General features: G+C 37.7%; 1 protein-coding gene across 1 annotated transcript in view; it reads left to right on the top strand.

Annotated features, from left to right (window-relative positions):
- The window catches only part of LOC110288013 (solute carrier organic anion transporter family member 1A6-like), a 40,572-nt gene that overhangs the window by 11,074 nt on the left and 11,963 nt on the right, over positions 1-17,535 (top strand). The window contains exons 4-5 of the mRNA XM_021154474.1: positions 9,296-9,402; positions 9,814-9,960. Coding sequence (XP_021010133.1) covers positions 9,296-9,402; positions 9,814-9,960 — 254 coding nt within the window. The remainder of the gene's footprint in view (positions 1-9,295; positions 9,403-9,813; positions 9,961-17,535) is intronic.

Below are 17,535 nucleotides of genomic sequence, written 5' to 3'. Positions count from 1 at the left end.
TTTTTTTTTTTTTTTGTTATTGCATATGAAGTTGAGAATTGCTCTTTCCCTGTGAATAACTGAGTTGGAATTTTGATGGAAATTGGGCTGAATTTATAGTTATCTTTTGGTAAGATGGCCATTTTCACTATGCTAATACTACTGATATATAAGCTCCTTGATCTCCTTTTCTTCTCCAACTGTTCTATCTAGAACCTAAAGTAATATATTGAATAGATAGGGAGAGAGTGGGCAGTCTTATCTTGTCCCTGATTTTAGTGGGATTGTTTCAAATCTCTTTCCATTCAAGTTGATGTTGGCTGTTGGTTTTTTGTATACTGCTTTTATTATGTTTAGGTATGTGCCATGAATTCCTGATCTCTCCATGAGTTTTAACATTTTCTCAAAGGCTTTTTCAACATCGAATGAAATGATCATGCAATTTTTTTCCTTTATTTGTTAAATAGTGGATTACATTGAAATATTTTCTTATATTTAGCCATCCCTTCATCCTTGGGATGAAGCCTTCATGATTGTGGTGAATGATTTTTTTTTTTTTGATGTCGTCTTGGATTTGGTTTGTGTGAATTTTATTGCATATATTCCCATCAATATTCATAAGTAAAATTGGTCTGAAGATCTCTTTCTTTGTTGGGTCCTTGTGTAGTTTATAGTATCAGAGTAACTGTGGCTTCATAGAATGAATCAGGTAGTGTTTATTCCATTTGTATTTTGTGAAATGATTGAGGAGTATTGGTATTAGCTCTTCTTTAAAGGTCTGGTAGAATTCTGTACTAAAACTATCTGGCTCTGGATTCTTTTTGGTTGGGAGGTTTTTAATGACTACTTGTATATCCTTAGGGGCTATGGAACTGTTTAGGTAGTTTATCTGATCTTGATTTAAATTTGGTACATGGTATCTGTCTTGAAACCCACCCATTTTATCTAGAGTTTCAGTTTTGTAGAGTATAGGTGTTTGTAGTAAGATATGAGTTTTTTTTCTTAAATTTCCTCAGTTTCTCTAGTTATCTCTCCCTTTTCATATCTGATGTTGTTAATTTGGATACTGTCTATTTGCCCTTTAGTTATGTTGGCTAAAGTTATATCAGTCTTGTTCATTTTCTCAATAAACCAGCTCTTAGTTCTGTCGATTCTTTATGAGATACTTAGTGCTATGAAACCTCTTAGCTTTCATTGTGTCCCATACATTTTGCCTATTCTGAACCTTAATTTTTTTTTTGAATTCTAGAATGCCTTTAAGTTCTTTCTTTATTTCTACCCTGACCATGGTTGCCATGGACTGGACTCAGTCAGTCCTTCAACCTGTGGGGAACCAGGATACCGGTACAGGTGAGCAAGGATTCGGAGGATGATAAACAGACACGGATACCAGAGAGAGTGCTGCATCTGAATGTAATTTCTCAAAGCGAGCACCAGACTTATTATACAAAAGAAAAACAAGAAAGCTAGGCAATACATCAGCCAAGATGTATAATGATCCTTTACACAAAATAGAGAAAATGCATACATAAAAATCAGACAGGAGCCAGGCAGTGTTTACAACTGAGATAGGAACAGCCCTATCTAAAATCAGCTATTCACAGGAGCCAGGTGAAAGGTCTGATGCAATGATAGTCTGTTGTTAAAACCACCAACGGCGTCCCTTAGTAAATACCTAATTATGTTATTCCCTCAGTAAATACCTAACTATGTTATTCCTCTGGGCCTAGTGAAAAACATGCACCAGGGGAATTCCATTCTACTAACCTTTTCATGAATAATACAATTCTTCAGTTCCTCCTAGAACCACAACCTACCTTCTTTCTACTATTAGGTATTATAGGCTGCCATTCATGTCTGTAATGAGAATTCTAAGTTTACTCTTTTGAACTAGCCCTGAGAATACTAGCTCCTATCTGGCAAACTGAGATGCCTGTTTGCTAACTGTCAGCACTGGGATATTTTGTCTGAATGAATAACATTCTTATGAAAATCCAAGCCCAGGGTCAGCTCAAGGACTGCCTAGGACATTGATGAAGGCCAGGGAGTAAAGTTCAACCTGATTTAGGTATTTGTAAGGTCATTTCTTGGAGGCACCTATAATAAAACAATACTGAAAGAAAGCACACAGATCCATTCACCAACGAACGTAGGGACAGGTTTGGAGCATTATTGCCAAGGTTCCAGGAGACTGAGTTTCTGTGAACCTCTTCACCTCAGGACTACATCCAAGCTTTTGGGCCTGGCACACAGACTTCACTGGAGTGGTGTGGCACATAGTATCATTGAATAGACAGTTGTTCAGTCCCTATGAATATATATATATATATATATATATATATATATTCTATTATTTTTGTTGTTATTGAAGTCCAGCCTTAGTCTTTGATGATCTGATTGAATGCATGTGATTATTCAATCTTCTTGTATGTGTTGAGGCGACTTCATGTTTGATAACATGGTAAATTCTGAAGGAGGATCCATCAGGTGCTGAGAAGGTACATTCTTTTGTTTTGAGGTGAAATGTTCTACAGATATCTGTAAAACCCATTTGGTTCATAACTTCTATTAGTTTTACTGATTCTCTGTTTAGTTTTTGTTTTGATGACCTGTCCGTTGGTGAGAGTGGGATGGTGAAGTTTCTTACCATTATTGTGTGAGGTCTAGTGCATGCTTTAAGCTTTAATAAAGTTTCTTTTATGAATGTGGGTGCCCTTGCATTTGGGACAAGATGTTCAGAACTGAGACTTCACCTTGCTGGATTTTCCTTTGATGAGTAGGAAGGTCCTTCCTCATCTCTTATGATTACTGTTGGTTGAGAGTCCATTTTATTGTATATTAGTATGGCTACTACAGCTTGTTTCTTGGGACTGTTTGCTTGGAAAACTTTTTCTAGACCTTTACTCTGAGGTATTGTCTGTATTTGTTTCTGAGGTGTGCTTCTTTTATGCAGCAAAATGATTGATCCTGTTTGCATAGCCAGTCTGTTAGCCTTGTCTTTTTATTAGTGATTGAGTCTTTTGATGTTGAGAGATATTAAAGACAAATGATTGTTAGTTGCTGTTATTTTTGATGTTGGAGTTGGTATTATGTGTGTATGATTCTCTTCTTTTGGATTTGTTATGGGATGATTAATTTCTTGCATGTTTTGGGGTGTGTGTGGTTACACTCTGTCTGTTGGAGTTTTCCTTCTAGTAGCCTCTGTAAGGCTGGATTAGGAGAAAGATATTGTTTAAATTTGGTTTTGTCATGGAATATCTTGGTTTCTCCATCTATGGTAATTGAGTGTTTCACTGAGTATAATAGCCTGGGCTGGCATTTGTGTTCTCTTAGGGTCTACATGACATCTGACCAGGATTTTTGCTTTTAGTCTCTGTTGAGAAATCTGTGTAATTATGACAGGCCTGCCTTTATGTGTTACTTGGTATTTTTTTTTCCTTACAGCTTTTAATATTATTTCTTTGTTCTGTACATGGTTGTGTTTTGATTATTATGTGGCTAGAGTCTTTTCTGGTCAAATCATTTGGTGTTCTCTACTCTTCTTGTGTTTTAATGTCCATCTCTTTATTTTAGGTTAGGGAAGTTTTCTTCTGTGGTTTTGTTGATTTTTCTGTCTCTTTGAACTGGTAATCCTCACCCTTTTCTATTCCTATTATTCTTATGTTTGATGTTTTCATTGTGTTTAAAATTTCCTGGATGTTTTGGGTTAGGATTTATACTTTTTTTGACCAACGTGTTATTTCCTAGAGTTTCTTCTATACCTGAAATCCTCTCTTCCATCTCTTGTATTCTGTAAGTGATGCTTAATTCTATAGCTCCTGATCTCTCTTCTAGATTTCCCATTTCCAGGGTTGCCTCCATTTGTGATTTCTTTATTGTTTCTATTTCCATTTTTAGGTCTTTGACCATTTCTGCTCAATTCTTTTACCTGTATTATTGTATTTTCCTGTATTTCTTTACGGTTTTTACTTGTTTTTCCTTAAAGGCCTGTGTTTTCCTGTGTTTCCTTAAAGGAACTATTTATATTCTTCTTAATGACCTCTAGATTAAAATTGATCCTCATCTTAATGAGATGGGATTTTAGGTCAGAATCTTGCTCTTCAGGTCTGTTAAGGTATCCAGGACTTGCTGTGGTAGAAGAACTGGGTTTTGATGTTGCCAGATTACATTGGCTTCCGTTTCTTATGTTGTTGTGCTTGCTTTTTGCCATCTGGTTATTTGTTGTGTTAACTGGCCTGGGTATAGAACTGTTTGACCTGGGTTTGAGCACATCTCCTGGGAGGCAGTCAATTCTCTCTCTGGTTAAGGTAGGCTTCCTTTTCTTCTGGTTAGAGCAAGCTGCTTGTGTCCCCAGTTAAAGCAGTCCTCCTTGTATCCTCTGGTTAGAGCAGAGCTCCTAGGAAACAAGCAGCCTTTGGTGTTAGGGGGCAAGGATGCTACTCTTCTAAGGGTGCAGGTAGAGGGTCAGACTGAAAGCTCAAGGCAACTCTTGTAGAGGAAAACACTTAATTTGGAGCAGGGTCACACTCTCACAGGTTTAGTCCATTATCATCATGGCAAGAAGCATGGGGGCATGCATGCATACATGTTGATGAAGGAACTGAAAGTTCTGGATCTTGATCCATAGGCAGGGGAAGAAGATTGTGTTCTACACTAGGCAGAGCTTACATGTAGTAATGAGACCTCGGAGCCCACTTCCATAGTGATATACATTCTCCAACAAGGCCACACCTCCTCCAACAAAACTACCCATTCTAATAGTGCCACTTCCTATGGCCAAGCATTCACCCATACGAATCCACGGGGCCATACTTATTCAGAACACAACACCATCTCTTTGGTGCTTTGTAGTAGATTTAACTTTGTCATTTTGTCTCTTGAATAGGCTTGTTATGTTATGTTATGTTATTTATTTATTTATTGCTGTATTTAAAAAGATACCATGTGCTGCAAATTTCTCTTCTGAGAAAACATCTTGTTATTTTCACAAGAATTCACTGTCTTTTTTTTTTTTTTTTGCTTTTTCAAGACAGAGTTTTTCTGTATAGCCCTGGCTGTCCTGAAACTCACTTTGTAGACCAGGCTGGCCTTGAACTCAGAATTCTGCCTGCCTCTGCCTCCCAAGTGCTGGGATCAAAGGCATGTGCCACCACTGTCCGCTGTCCAGCACNCTNTTTTTTTTTTTTTTTTTTTTTTTTTATGTAACTCTCTCCTTATACCACCATTGCCCCTGGCTCCTTTCTTGGAGATTTTGTCTTTGAATTTATGTAATAGAGTGTTCACATTATAAACTTAGTTGTTCATATCTAAGAGAGAATAACAACAGAAAACTAACTGAAAATTCTGCATACAAGTACAGACAGATTTGGTTAAGGTTTTGTGTGTGTGTGTGTGTGTGTGTGTGTATGCACACATTTTTATTTTTCATTTATTTACATCTAATTCCTGCCCCACTCCTAGTTCCCCAATCATCCAGTCCCTCACTCACCACCCTGAGAATCTTCCCACCCTGGCACAACAAGTCTCTGCAGTGTGAGACTAATCCTTTCTCTCCAAGGCAAGACAAGGCAGCCTAGTTAGGGGAATGGATTCCACAAACAGGCAAGAGCTTTAGGTACAGCCCCGACTCCAGTGGTTGGGCGCACACATGAAGACCAAGCTGGATATCTGCTACATATGTGTGGGGGGCCTAGGTGCAGCCCATGTATGATCTTTAGTTGATGATTCATGCTCTAAAAGCCCCCAAGGATTGAGGTTAATTGACTCTGTAGGTGCAGTTCCTATCCTCTTCTGGACCCTCAATCCTTTCCCCAACTCTTCCACGAGATTCTCCAAGTTTTGTCCAATGTTTGGCTGTGGGTTTCTGCATCTGTTTCAGTTATCTGCTGGGTGGAACCTCTTAGAACAGTTATGCCAGGCTCCTGTCTGCAAACATAACAGAGTATCATTAATTGTGTCAGGGATTGGTACTTGCCCATGGAATCAATCTCAAGTTGGGCCAGTTATTGGTTGGCTGTTCCTCCAGTCTCTGCTCCATCTTTGTCCCTGAATTTCTTGTATAAAGGACAATTTTAGAGTCAAAAATATTTTGGATGTGTTGGTAACCTTATCCCTCCACTGAGAGTCCTCTCTGGCTGTAGGAGGTGGCTATTTCAGCTTCCATATCTCTACTGCTATAAGTCACAGCTAAATGTATCCCCAGAGACTCCTGTTAGCCTACCCATCCAGGTCTCTGTCATGTCCTAGAGATGACTCTCTTCCACCCCAGCCATCTGCAGATCATTCTGGTGGACCTCTGGCCTTTTCTCTTGTCTCTCCCCACACCTGATCCAGAATCTCTCCCATTCCCCTCCCCATCTCCTTTCCCACCCAGATCCATCCTTCCATCTGTTTCTTATGACTACTTTATTCCCCTTTCTAAATGAGGTTCAGACATCCCCACTTAGGCCATATTTCTTGTTTAGCTTCTTTGGGTCTGTGGAGTGTAGTATGGATATCCTTTACTTTATGGAAAATATCTACTTATAAATGAGTACATACCATTGCACATCCTTTTGAGTCTGGGTTACTTCACTCAGGATGATATTTTCTAGTTCCATCCCTTTGCCTGCAAAAATAATGATGCCCTTGTTTTTATTTAGCTGAATAGTATTCTAATGTGTAAATGAACCCCATATCCTGTATCTATTCTTCAGTTGAGGGAGATCTGGGTTGTTTCCAGTTTCTGCCTATTACAAATAAGGCTGCTATGAACACACTGGAGCAAGTGTCCTTGTGGAATGGTGGAGCATCTTTTGGGTATATGCCCAGGAGTGGTATAGTTGTTTCCTCTGATAGAACTATTACTGATTTTCTGAGAAACCTCCACATTGATTTCCAGAGTTGTGGTACAAGTTTGGTGTCCCGTCAGCAATGGAGTAGTTTTCCCTTTTCTTCACATCCTCACCAGCATGTGCTATTGCTTGAGTTTTTGATGTTAGCTGTTCTTATGAGTTTAAGATGGAATCTCCGAGTCATTTTGATTTGCATTTCCCTGATGTGTTTTACAGGAGGATAAGTTAACAGGTGATTGAGCAGGAATGAGTGATTTTGAGCTCTCTCCAGACTTGGAAAGAATTCTCTTCTCTTCTTAAGGAGAAAATAGATGTACAAGCAGGCAGAAAGAATATGGATATCATCTTTTATTTTGGAGAATTTAAAAAAGTCTAATAACTTTTTTTTAACCTCTGTGTCTTTTTGGTTCCTCTTACACCTGTGAGTGTTTCCACTTGAGAGATGGATGACAAGTCTGAGGATATAGGTGTTCTGTATTTGCACTTGAACCCTCACTTTAGATTTTGTGTTGGGTATTCACATGGGCCCTGCATTGAGATTCTCTTCCTGCAGCTGTCAAGGGAGGCCTGTAACATCTCCTGTTGTGACAAGCATCATGCTGGTTAGGTTTCCCTTACTCCCAGATTCAGTGGCCTTTCAAATATCCACAACCCAATCTCAAATTTTTATTGAGCTTAAGTTGACTACACTTCTAATTTATTTCTTACATTTATTTTATTTTTTTAAATTAAAAAATAAAAAAATTTTAATCTATTTTGTTTGTGATGATGGTGCATGCGCTTTCATGTGAAGTTGGTCAGTAGCCCTCAGAAGATCATCTCTACCTCGTCTCTGTGCTGTCAGGTTTGCCTATAAGCATCTTTATCCATAGAGGTATCTGGTACCTCATGAGACTTGATGGTTTGTTGTTTGTTTGTTTGTTTTGCATGGAACCTCAGGTAGCTCAGGGTGGAATGAAATTCATTGTGTAGTTACAGATATTCAAGAACTTCTGATCCTCTTCCTTGTATCCTGAATGCTGGGATTACAGGCATTTCCCACTGTGTCCAGTCTGGTTTTATTGAGTGCTCAGAGTACTCAGGATCAAACCTGGTACTGTTGCTTGCCAGGCACTAATGACTATTTGAGCTACATCTCCATATTTAGAATTCTTTATCTTTCAGGAAAGGAACTTTCCTCTTTTTCATTTTGAAACATTCTCAGTGCCACTTTATTGTCATTTGGGGGAATAAATCGACCTTGAATGAGTAATTGAATTTTAAGTGGATAATGAACTAAATGAAGGCTACTTTATGTTCTCAGGTATTTTTGAAGGCACCTGAAAGTTTGGACACCTTTTCCTCTATGTTCGTATTCTGTCATTTTCTTTCTAGGATGGCAATCCCTGGTGATTTGTTCAAGTTAAATGACCACAGTATATAAGCAGTCCCATGAGATGGTGTTGCCTGATGTTAAATTCTGTTACTTCTCATTATGATATGTGGATTGTTTCTTCTGTTGTAGTTGATGAGCACATGGAAGAGTAGTTGTTTGAATTCTCAGAAATGAAGAATAGGTCCACAGTTCAGAGAACCCAAAGCAGGTGTCTTGTTGTATATTCTTTGTGTTTCTCTTATCTTCTTAATTCTACTTTACTGAGTTTCCTTTTTTCCTTGCTTTTGTCCTTTATCTCACAACAATTAATTCTAGGAAATATTCAATTAGAAATCACTAGGAGATGACATTTGAGAATGTGAATACTGTGTCTCCTAAATGTAGAGATGTGTGAGGTAAGTATAAAGAAAGTGCATGAGTTTTGTTTTGTTGTTTTATTTTTGTTTGTTCATTTGTTTTTACTTCTATTCATTCAGTTTTTTATTTTGTTGTGTTTTATTTTGTTTTTGAGACAAACTCTAATGAAGCCCAAGTTTAACTCAAACTTGTTTTGCACCTGAGGGTAGCCTTGAGATTCTCATTCTCCCTTTACTATTTCTCAAGTGCTTTGGAACTTACCCCCAGGCCTACATGTTCAGCCTAATGATACAGTTTTCTGTTTCTGTCTATCTATCTATCTATCTATCTATCTATCTATCTATCTATCTATCTATCATCTATCTATCATTTATCTATCCATCTAACATCATCTATTTCTCTATCTCTCTATCATCTATTTTTTTATTTCTGTGGTGTACAGTGTGTGTGTGTGTGTATCTGTGTGTGTACATGGAGAGATCAGATGACTATTTTATGGAGTCATTCCTCTATTTCTCTTTCTGCTTCCCATGGGTTTCAGGCATTGGACTCAGGAGGTCAGGCTTGTGCAGCAAGTGCTTCCCATGCTGCATTCTCACTGGCCACACTGTAGGATTTATTAGACTGCCTGCTCTGGAAATGTTTTTACTGGTTCCAGATGCCCTGTTTTCAGGGAAACAGGAGTCAATAATCAGCAGATGCTCTCTTTGCACTCAACTCCTCACAGTGAATGTTTCCTGTGTCCACACAGATACAAATATGAAACAACGATTTCACCTACAAGCAACTTGTCCTCAAACAGCTTTTTGTGTGTGGAAAACAGATCCCAGACCTTAAAGCCAACGCAAGACCCAGCAGGTTGACTCATGATTCTCATTGATTTCTGTTCAGAGACTTAGCTACAGAATGCTCTTTTATGAAGGGTTATAATACCACACTGGGTTTGATAGACATGTAAGGTGAATGAGAACAATTTAGTTCCCCCTCCACGGAATGGAGATGTCTAATTATCAAGAATATTCTTCCTCCTGAGTTTGAATATACTTATTAAGAATCCTTTGTTACTCAACCAACATTATATATTTAGTCCCATAAGGAAAAATGACTTATAAGGATAAATTTAGCAATATAATATAATCTATGTGATTAGTCTATTTTTGTTTTCTCTTGCTATAATGAAACATTGACCTAAAATAGGCTTACAAACATTTATTGTTAGCTATACTTCACTTTCAAATACTCATGTGGTTTTCTCTTGTTTTAATGCAGAGTGTGTGAAAGAAATGAAATCATTAATGTGGATATATGTACTGGTAGGAAACATTATACGTGGAATTGGTGAAACTCCCATCATGCCTTTAGGTATTTCCTATATAGAAGACTTTGCCAAATCAGAAAACTCTCCTTTATACATTGGTAAGTATGAGAATCATCATTAGGAGGGTAGGAATCAATTACTGATTTGGATGCTCTATGGTTTCCTGAAACTAAGCAAAGTGCTACTACACTTCAGGTCATAAGATACCTCAATGGGGGGATATAATGGTAGGCCCAGATAAGCTCCTTCATCAAGCTTCCTCTCACTATTGAAGATCCCTCTTATCTCCTTACCCTACAGTCCTCTGATGCCACCACACTATCTCAAAATCATTAAGAGATTCCCCAATATTTACTGGAAAATGTTCCTTAGATTCAGTTGTTTTCTTTATTTTTGTTGCTTTTAGACTCTCTCTCTCTCTTCTTTTCATCTGTAAGTTATTACTGCTTTATTATTGGCCACTTTATGCCTGTAGTATTTTAAAATTAAGTCAATTCTCTTTTAAAATATAGTTTTACTTTTTTATTAACCCCCCTCTGTGTGCATGTGCACATACATGCATGTCAGTGTGGTGGTCAGAAGACAGAAATCAGGTGTAGTCTTGGGGACTGAGCTGGGGTCCTTGGGCCAGGTTTGGTGGACAAGTGTTTTTACCTGCTGAGCCATCAGGTGGGCCCTATAGTGTTTTTTCTTGTTGCTGTCTCATAAACATTCTTGCAGAGTAAGTGTTACCAAACACATATTTTAATCAGATATTCTCTATCATGTTTACCATAGCAACTGGTTTCTTATTTACTAGTTGCTCTCTTTTACTACTGTGGGCTCTATACCCTGCTTTTCTATGAAGTTAGCAGTACAGTTTTCTTCCTTATATTCCCTTAGCCTAGAAAGGTTTATCGTTTTAACATATATTTCGGTTCATTCTCTTCATTGTATTCCTTGATATCTTTAAAAAAAAATCTATGCACTTCCAAGGCAAGAGCCAAATACTGTCCATATTCTTATGTTGTCTTCTAAATGATCTGAGATTATTATGAATAATTGTTTATATCTGTGAGTAAATCCATCTTTAGTTGACTAAAAATCTATAACTGTATATAGCAGTGTTTCTTAACCTGTGAGTCACAATACCTTTGGAAGTCATGTGACCCTTTCACAGGGTTCAAATAAGACCATTGGGAAACATACATATCTATATTACAATTTTAAGAGTCGTAAAATTTCAGTTATGAAATAGGAACAAACACAATTGTATTATTGGAAGTCACCAGAACATGAAGAATTGTATTAAAGGGTCAGAGCATTAGGAAGTGTGAGAACCACTGGAATATAGGATCTTTTCCAATAATGTAGACATATCACTTTGAAAAATGAAGAGCATGAGAGAAGACAGGATTAGACTTAGGATTAATCAAAATGAATTAAATTTTAAAAATTAATGTTGTCTTTTTCCTGGAGACTTATTAGTTTGACAATATTCTTTTGCATTTTTAATCTAGTCATCTCTTTAGATGCTTTTGCAGATATAAAGAAAGGAAATACAAGCACTTTTCTTGAATAAGCTGTTAGAATATGGGTCCCTTTATCAAAATTCTAAAAACAAATTGTACACATAAATATAAAAAATATATAATAGTTATATTAAGGTGAAAATACCTTTACATTTATTATATTTAGTACATAAATAGCTTTGTTTTCTAAATGACTAGCTATACAATTATACATATTATTACAGTTATATCCTAGAATTCAACAGGTAAAGCACTTATTGAATGAACTAATCCTACCTTAACAGAGGTACTTAGTAAACAGAAATGGGAATAAGATCTGCAAGAAATAGACTGAATAATGCTTTATTAACTTCAATTTTTTGAATGCCAATGGGGCAGAAAAAACAGCTTCTTAAAGACACTGGATTGTTAAAAAAAAAAAGAGGCTGAATTTGATTAACCTGTATATTTTAATCATGTTTTAACATTGGAATGGAAGTCATGGAATGTGTTACATTGGGTAAGAGGTTTTTTGTTTATGAAAAATTATGGGTTCCATCAAAATTTATAAAAATCCACCTTGAGTACATGAAAGGCATGACTCCAGGAAGGAAGAGACACAGAAAGATAGAAACAGATGACAGAGAAAGTTATCCTCTCTGTATAGGGATAGCTCGTCAAACCAGCTAAAATTCATCAAACTGGCTGCTTGAAAATTCTTGAAGTTGAAATCTACATTTGTAAGACAGAAGATCACTCTTACAGTATGTGATGCTGTAAGATCATGCAATAGTAGATGTTCATAAGGACTTTGAATTGTTAAATTTATGGGATTAGTTATTGTTTTTCTTGTAGCAGTTAAACTGTGTACAATTTTTAAGTTTGAACAGAAAGGTCAAGATGTAGAAGAATTTTAATACAGCAATATGGAAGCTCTGGTAAAGGATCTCATAGAAATATCTTCTAGGTCTATGTTAACTGGCAGAAATTCAGACATGCTTTGGATTATAGCATGATCAAGCTGGAGTACAGATTCTCCACTATTACATACCTTTTATATCCCAGACAATCTAAGTATGGTTAGTTCATAGAAGGAAGAAACCATGTTTGAAAGTGATCTCTCATTGAGTGGTAGACAAACTGATGAATGAGAGAAAGACGTGGCAGGATGAGTCAGAGATAGGATATGCCCAGCTCTCACAAGAATGGGACAGGAAAGAGAGGCTACTTAAGAGCAACACAGAGATATGGAAGGATATAAAGTTGAGTTGTGATGAGTTGAGAGGGATGCGTTGAGTTTTTACTGAGAGTTTCATACTAGGACAACTTTCCAGACACAGGTTGCAGAGAAGGAACAAGGTAGGCACAGTAAAAACAGAATAAACCAGAGATTTAGAAGGAACCAGAAGATCAAAACATATTTTCAGGATTTCTATCTGTACTCACAGTACATCAGCACACCTGGCCCCCACCACAGCCTTGCCTGTCACCTAGGAGGATTTTTCTAAGCAAGGACAGAGGTAAGATCCCTGACATAACCCCCATACTGGCTAGGGTCAAGGAGACATGGGATCTGACCCTCCCTGTCAGAGTCCCATCTTCCTCCCAGTCTTCACTTCCAACAGCACTGAGAGATCAGCAGCTCCCTCCCCATCTCTGCCTGTCTCCCAGGAGGTCTGTTTTAACCTGGGACATGGGAGGCCTGCTTTAACCAGTGACACAGTCTGCTCTAACACTGGACACACACCTCCACCCACCCCTGCTCCAATATGGGACACACAGGCCAGCAAAAACTAGAGACAACCATATGATGAAAGGCAAGTGCAAGAAAGTGATCAACAGAAGCCAATGCAATATGGAACTATTAGAACCTAGCTCTCTGTAGTAGAACAGCAAGCACTGGATATCCTAAAACAACCAAAGAGAAAGATTCTAACTTTAAATCCTATCTCATGAAAATGATAGAGGCATTTTAAAAAGTTATAAATAATTCCCTTAAAGAAATACAAGAAAACACAGTCAAACAGGTAGAAACCCTTAAAGAGGAAACAAATACCTTAATGAAATACAGGAAAACAGGTGAAGAAAATGGTCTAAGACCTAGAAGTAATAAAGAAAACAAAAATGGAGGAAACCCTGGAGATGGAAAACTCAGAAAAGAGAATGGGAACTACAGACAACAAGCATCACCAACAGAATACAAGAGATGGAAGAGAAAATCTCAAGGTAGAAGATAACATAGAAGAAATTCATCCATTAAAGAAAATGGCAAGTATAAAAAGTTGTTAAACCAAACATCCAGGAAATTTGACATACAATGAAAAGACTAAACATGAGAATAATAAGAATAGAGAACGAATTCCCAGCTCAAATAGAGAAGATTCCCAGCTCAAAGGACCTGAAAACATCTTCAACAAAGTCATAGAAGAAACTTCCCTAACAGAAAGAAAGAGATGGCTATAAAAGCACAAGAAGAGTAGAGACCAGAAAATAGATTGGACCAGAAAGCAAATCCTCCAACCACATAATAATTAAAACACTAAATGTATAGAACAAAGACAGAGTATTAAATACTGCATGGGCAAAAGGCCAAAAAAATAAAGACAAGCCTATCAGAATTACACCAGACTTCCCAACAGAGACTCTAAAACCTAGAAGATCCTGGAAACTGTCTTGCAGACCTCAAGAGACCACAGATGCCAGTCCAGAGTATATACCCAGTAAAACTTTCAATCATCATAGATTGATAAACCAATATATCCCAAGAAAAAATCAAATTAAAAAAATATCTTTCTACTAATCCAGCCTCACCGAGGATACTACACCAAAGAAAACACAAGTAGTTAAATCATCTCACAACAAACCCAAAAGAAGAGTATCACACACACAGTACCATCTCTAACAACAAAATAACCAGAACTAAAAATCATTGGTCATTAATACCTCTTAAAATCAATGTACTCAGTTCAACAATAAAAAGGCACAGCCTAACAGAATGGATATATAAACAGGTTCCATCATTCTGATGCATACAAGAAACATACCTCAGCAATAAAGACAGACATTACTTCAGTGTGAAGGACTGTAAAATGATTTCCAAGCAAATAGTTCCAAGAAGCAAGCTGGAGTAGCCATTATAATATCTAATAAAATAGATTTTCAACCAAAGGTAGTTAAAAGAGATAGCAAAGGGTACTTTATACTCATCAAAGGAAAAAATCCACCAAGATGAACTCTCAATTCTGAACATCTATATCCTAAATGTAAGGGCATCTGTATTTGTAAAAGAAATTTTAGTAAAGCTCAAAAAACACATTGAACCTCAGACAACAATAGTAGGAGACTTCAATCACTCATTCTCAGCAATGGACAGGTCATCAAAACAAATACTAAACAGAGACATAGGAAATTAACAGAAGAAAATGCATTTAACAGATATCTAGAGAACATTTTGCCCTCAAACAAAATAATATACCGTCTTCTCAGCACCCCATGTTACCTTCTTCAAAATTGCCCATATAATCAAACAGAAACAAGGCTCAACAGATACAAAAAGACTAAAATAATCTCATGCATTCTATTGGCTCACCACAGATTAAGGCTGGACTTCAACAATAGCCAAAAGAACAGAAGGCCCACATACTAATGAAAACTGAACAACTCTCTACTCAATGATAATTTGGTCAGGGAAGAAATAAAGAAAGAAATTAAAGACGTTCTAGAATTCAACAAAAATCAAGGCATCTAAATTACCTAAACTTATGGGACACTATGAAAGCAGTTCTAAGAGGAAAATTCATAGCACTAAGTGCCTTCATAAAGAAATTCGAGAGATCCTACACTAGCAGCTTAACAGCACACCTGAAAGCTCTAAACAAAAAGAAGCAAACACACTCAAGAGGAGTAGATGACAGGAAATAGCCAAATTCAGGTCTGTGATCAACTAATTAAAAAAAAAAAAGAACATTACAAAGAGTCAACAAAACCAAGAGTTGGTTCTTTGAGAAAATCAACAAGATAGACAAACCCTAGCCAAACCAATTAGAAGGCACAGAACCAGTATCCAAATTAACAAAATCAGAAATGAAAAGGGAGCCATAACAACAGAAACTGAGAAAATTCAAAGTATGAAAAGGTCTTACTTCAAAAGCCTATACTGGACAAGTCCCTTCTGATTGGCACCAGCTCCAGGTCACCTTGGGCACTGAGTCAGAGGACACCCCCAAGGTCCCCTAGAGGACTCTCCACATGATCTTAGGATCACCAATGAGTGGAACACAACTTATGTTCCAATACAATCGTGCGGAACCTAAGACAGCATTAGGAAAGAAGGAAACCTGGCCTGACCAGGGTCACAAGTCCATTCTGGTCAGCACCAGCACCGGGTCACCTGGGCACAGAGTCAGTGGACACCCACAAGGTCCATAGAGGACAGCTTCTAAGACAGACCCCGTTTCGGGCTCCAGACATCTGGGCACCTTCCCTGCCAGAGGAGAGGTGTCCGCCCTGCCCAAAAGGGCTTTGCCAGAGCACCTGGGGGAGCTATCTTGGTTCCCTGATCCCTCCTAGATTAGTCTGCAGGTCAGAGTGTGGACTACAGAAGCTAAGAGCCAGGAGGGAGGTCTGAACTCCAGATATCTGTGCACCTTCCCTGTAAGAGGAGAGCTTGCCTGCAGAGAGTACTCTGAACACTGAAACTCAGAGGAGAGAGCTAGTCTCCCATGTCTTCAGATAGAGGCTAACAGAATCACAAGAGGAACAATCTCTAACCAGAGACAATTATAACAACTAACTCCAGAGGTTACTAGATGGCAAAAGGCAAACGTAAGAATATTAGTAACAGAAACCAAGACCACTCACCATCATCAGACGCAGCACTCCCACCTCTCCCAGTCCTGGGCACCCCAACACACCCGAAAAGCTAGACACAGATTTAAAAGCATATCTCATGATAATGGTAGAGGACATCAAGAAGGACTTGAATAACTCACTTAAAGAAATACAGGAGAACACTGCTAAGGAGTTACAAGTCCTTAAAGAAAAACAGGAAAGCACATCCAAACAGGTGATGGAAATGAACAAAACCATACTAGACCTAAAAAGGGAAGTAAACACAAAAGAAAACCCAAAGTGAGGCAATGCTGGAGATAGAAACCCTAGGAAAGAAATCTGGAAACATAGATGCGAGCATCAGCAACAGAATACAAGAGATGGAAGAGAGAATCTCAGGTACAGAAGATTCCATAGAGAACATCGGCACAACAATCAAAGAAAATGCAAAATGCAAAAAGATCCTAACTCCAAACATCCAGGAAATCCCGGACACAATGAGAAGACCAAACCTAGGGATAATAAGAGTAGATGAGAATGAAGATTTTCAACTTAAAGGGCCAGCAAATATTTTCAACAAAATTATAGAAGAAAACTTACCAAACCTAAAGAAAGAGATGCCCATGAACTTACAAGAAGCCTACAGAACTCCAAATAGACTGGACCAGAAAAGAAATTCCTCCCAACACATAATAATCAGAATAACAAATGCACTAAATAAAGATAGAATACTAAAAGCAGTAAGGGAAAAAGGTCAAGTAACATATAAAGGCAGGCCTATCAGAATTACACCAGATTTTTCACCAGAGACTAGGAAAGCCAGAAGAGCCTGGACAGATGATATACTGACACTAAGAGAACACAAATGCCAGCCCAGGCTACTATACCCAGCCAAACTTTCAATTACCATAGATGGAGAAACCAAAGTATTCCACGACAAAACCAAAATCACACATTATCTTTTCAGGAATCCAGCCTTTTAAAGGATAATAACAGAAAAAAACCAATACAAGAACAGAAACAAAGGCCTAGAAAAAGCAAGAAAGTAATCCTTCAACAAACCAAAAAGAAGACAGCCACAAGAACAGAATGCCAACTCTAACAACAAAAATAGGAAGGAACAATTACTTTTCGTTAATATCTCTTAATATCAATGGACTCAATTCCCCAATAAAAAGACATAAGCTAACAGACTGGCTACACAAACAGGACCCAACATTTTGCTGCTTACAGGAAACCTATCTCAGGGAAAAAGACAGACACTACCTCAGAATGAAAGGCTGGAAAACAATTTTCCAAGCAAATGGTCTGAAGAAACAAGCTGAAGTAGCCATTCTAATATCTAAAAAAATC

Source organism: Mus caroli, unplaced genomic scaffold, assembly GCF_900094665.2.
Source record: "Mus caroli unplaced genomic scaffold, CAROLI_EIJ_v1.1 scaffold_10789_1, whole genome shotgun sequence".
In the NCBI taxonomy this organism is placed as follows: domain Eukaryota; kingdom Metazoa; phylum Chordata; class Mammalia; order Rodentia; family Muridae; genus Mus; species Mus caroli.
Note: the sequence above shows the minus strand (reverse complement) of the source record. Positions and strands in the feature narration are given on the sequence as shown.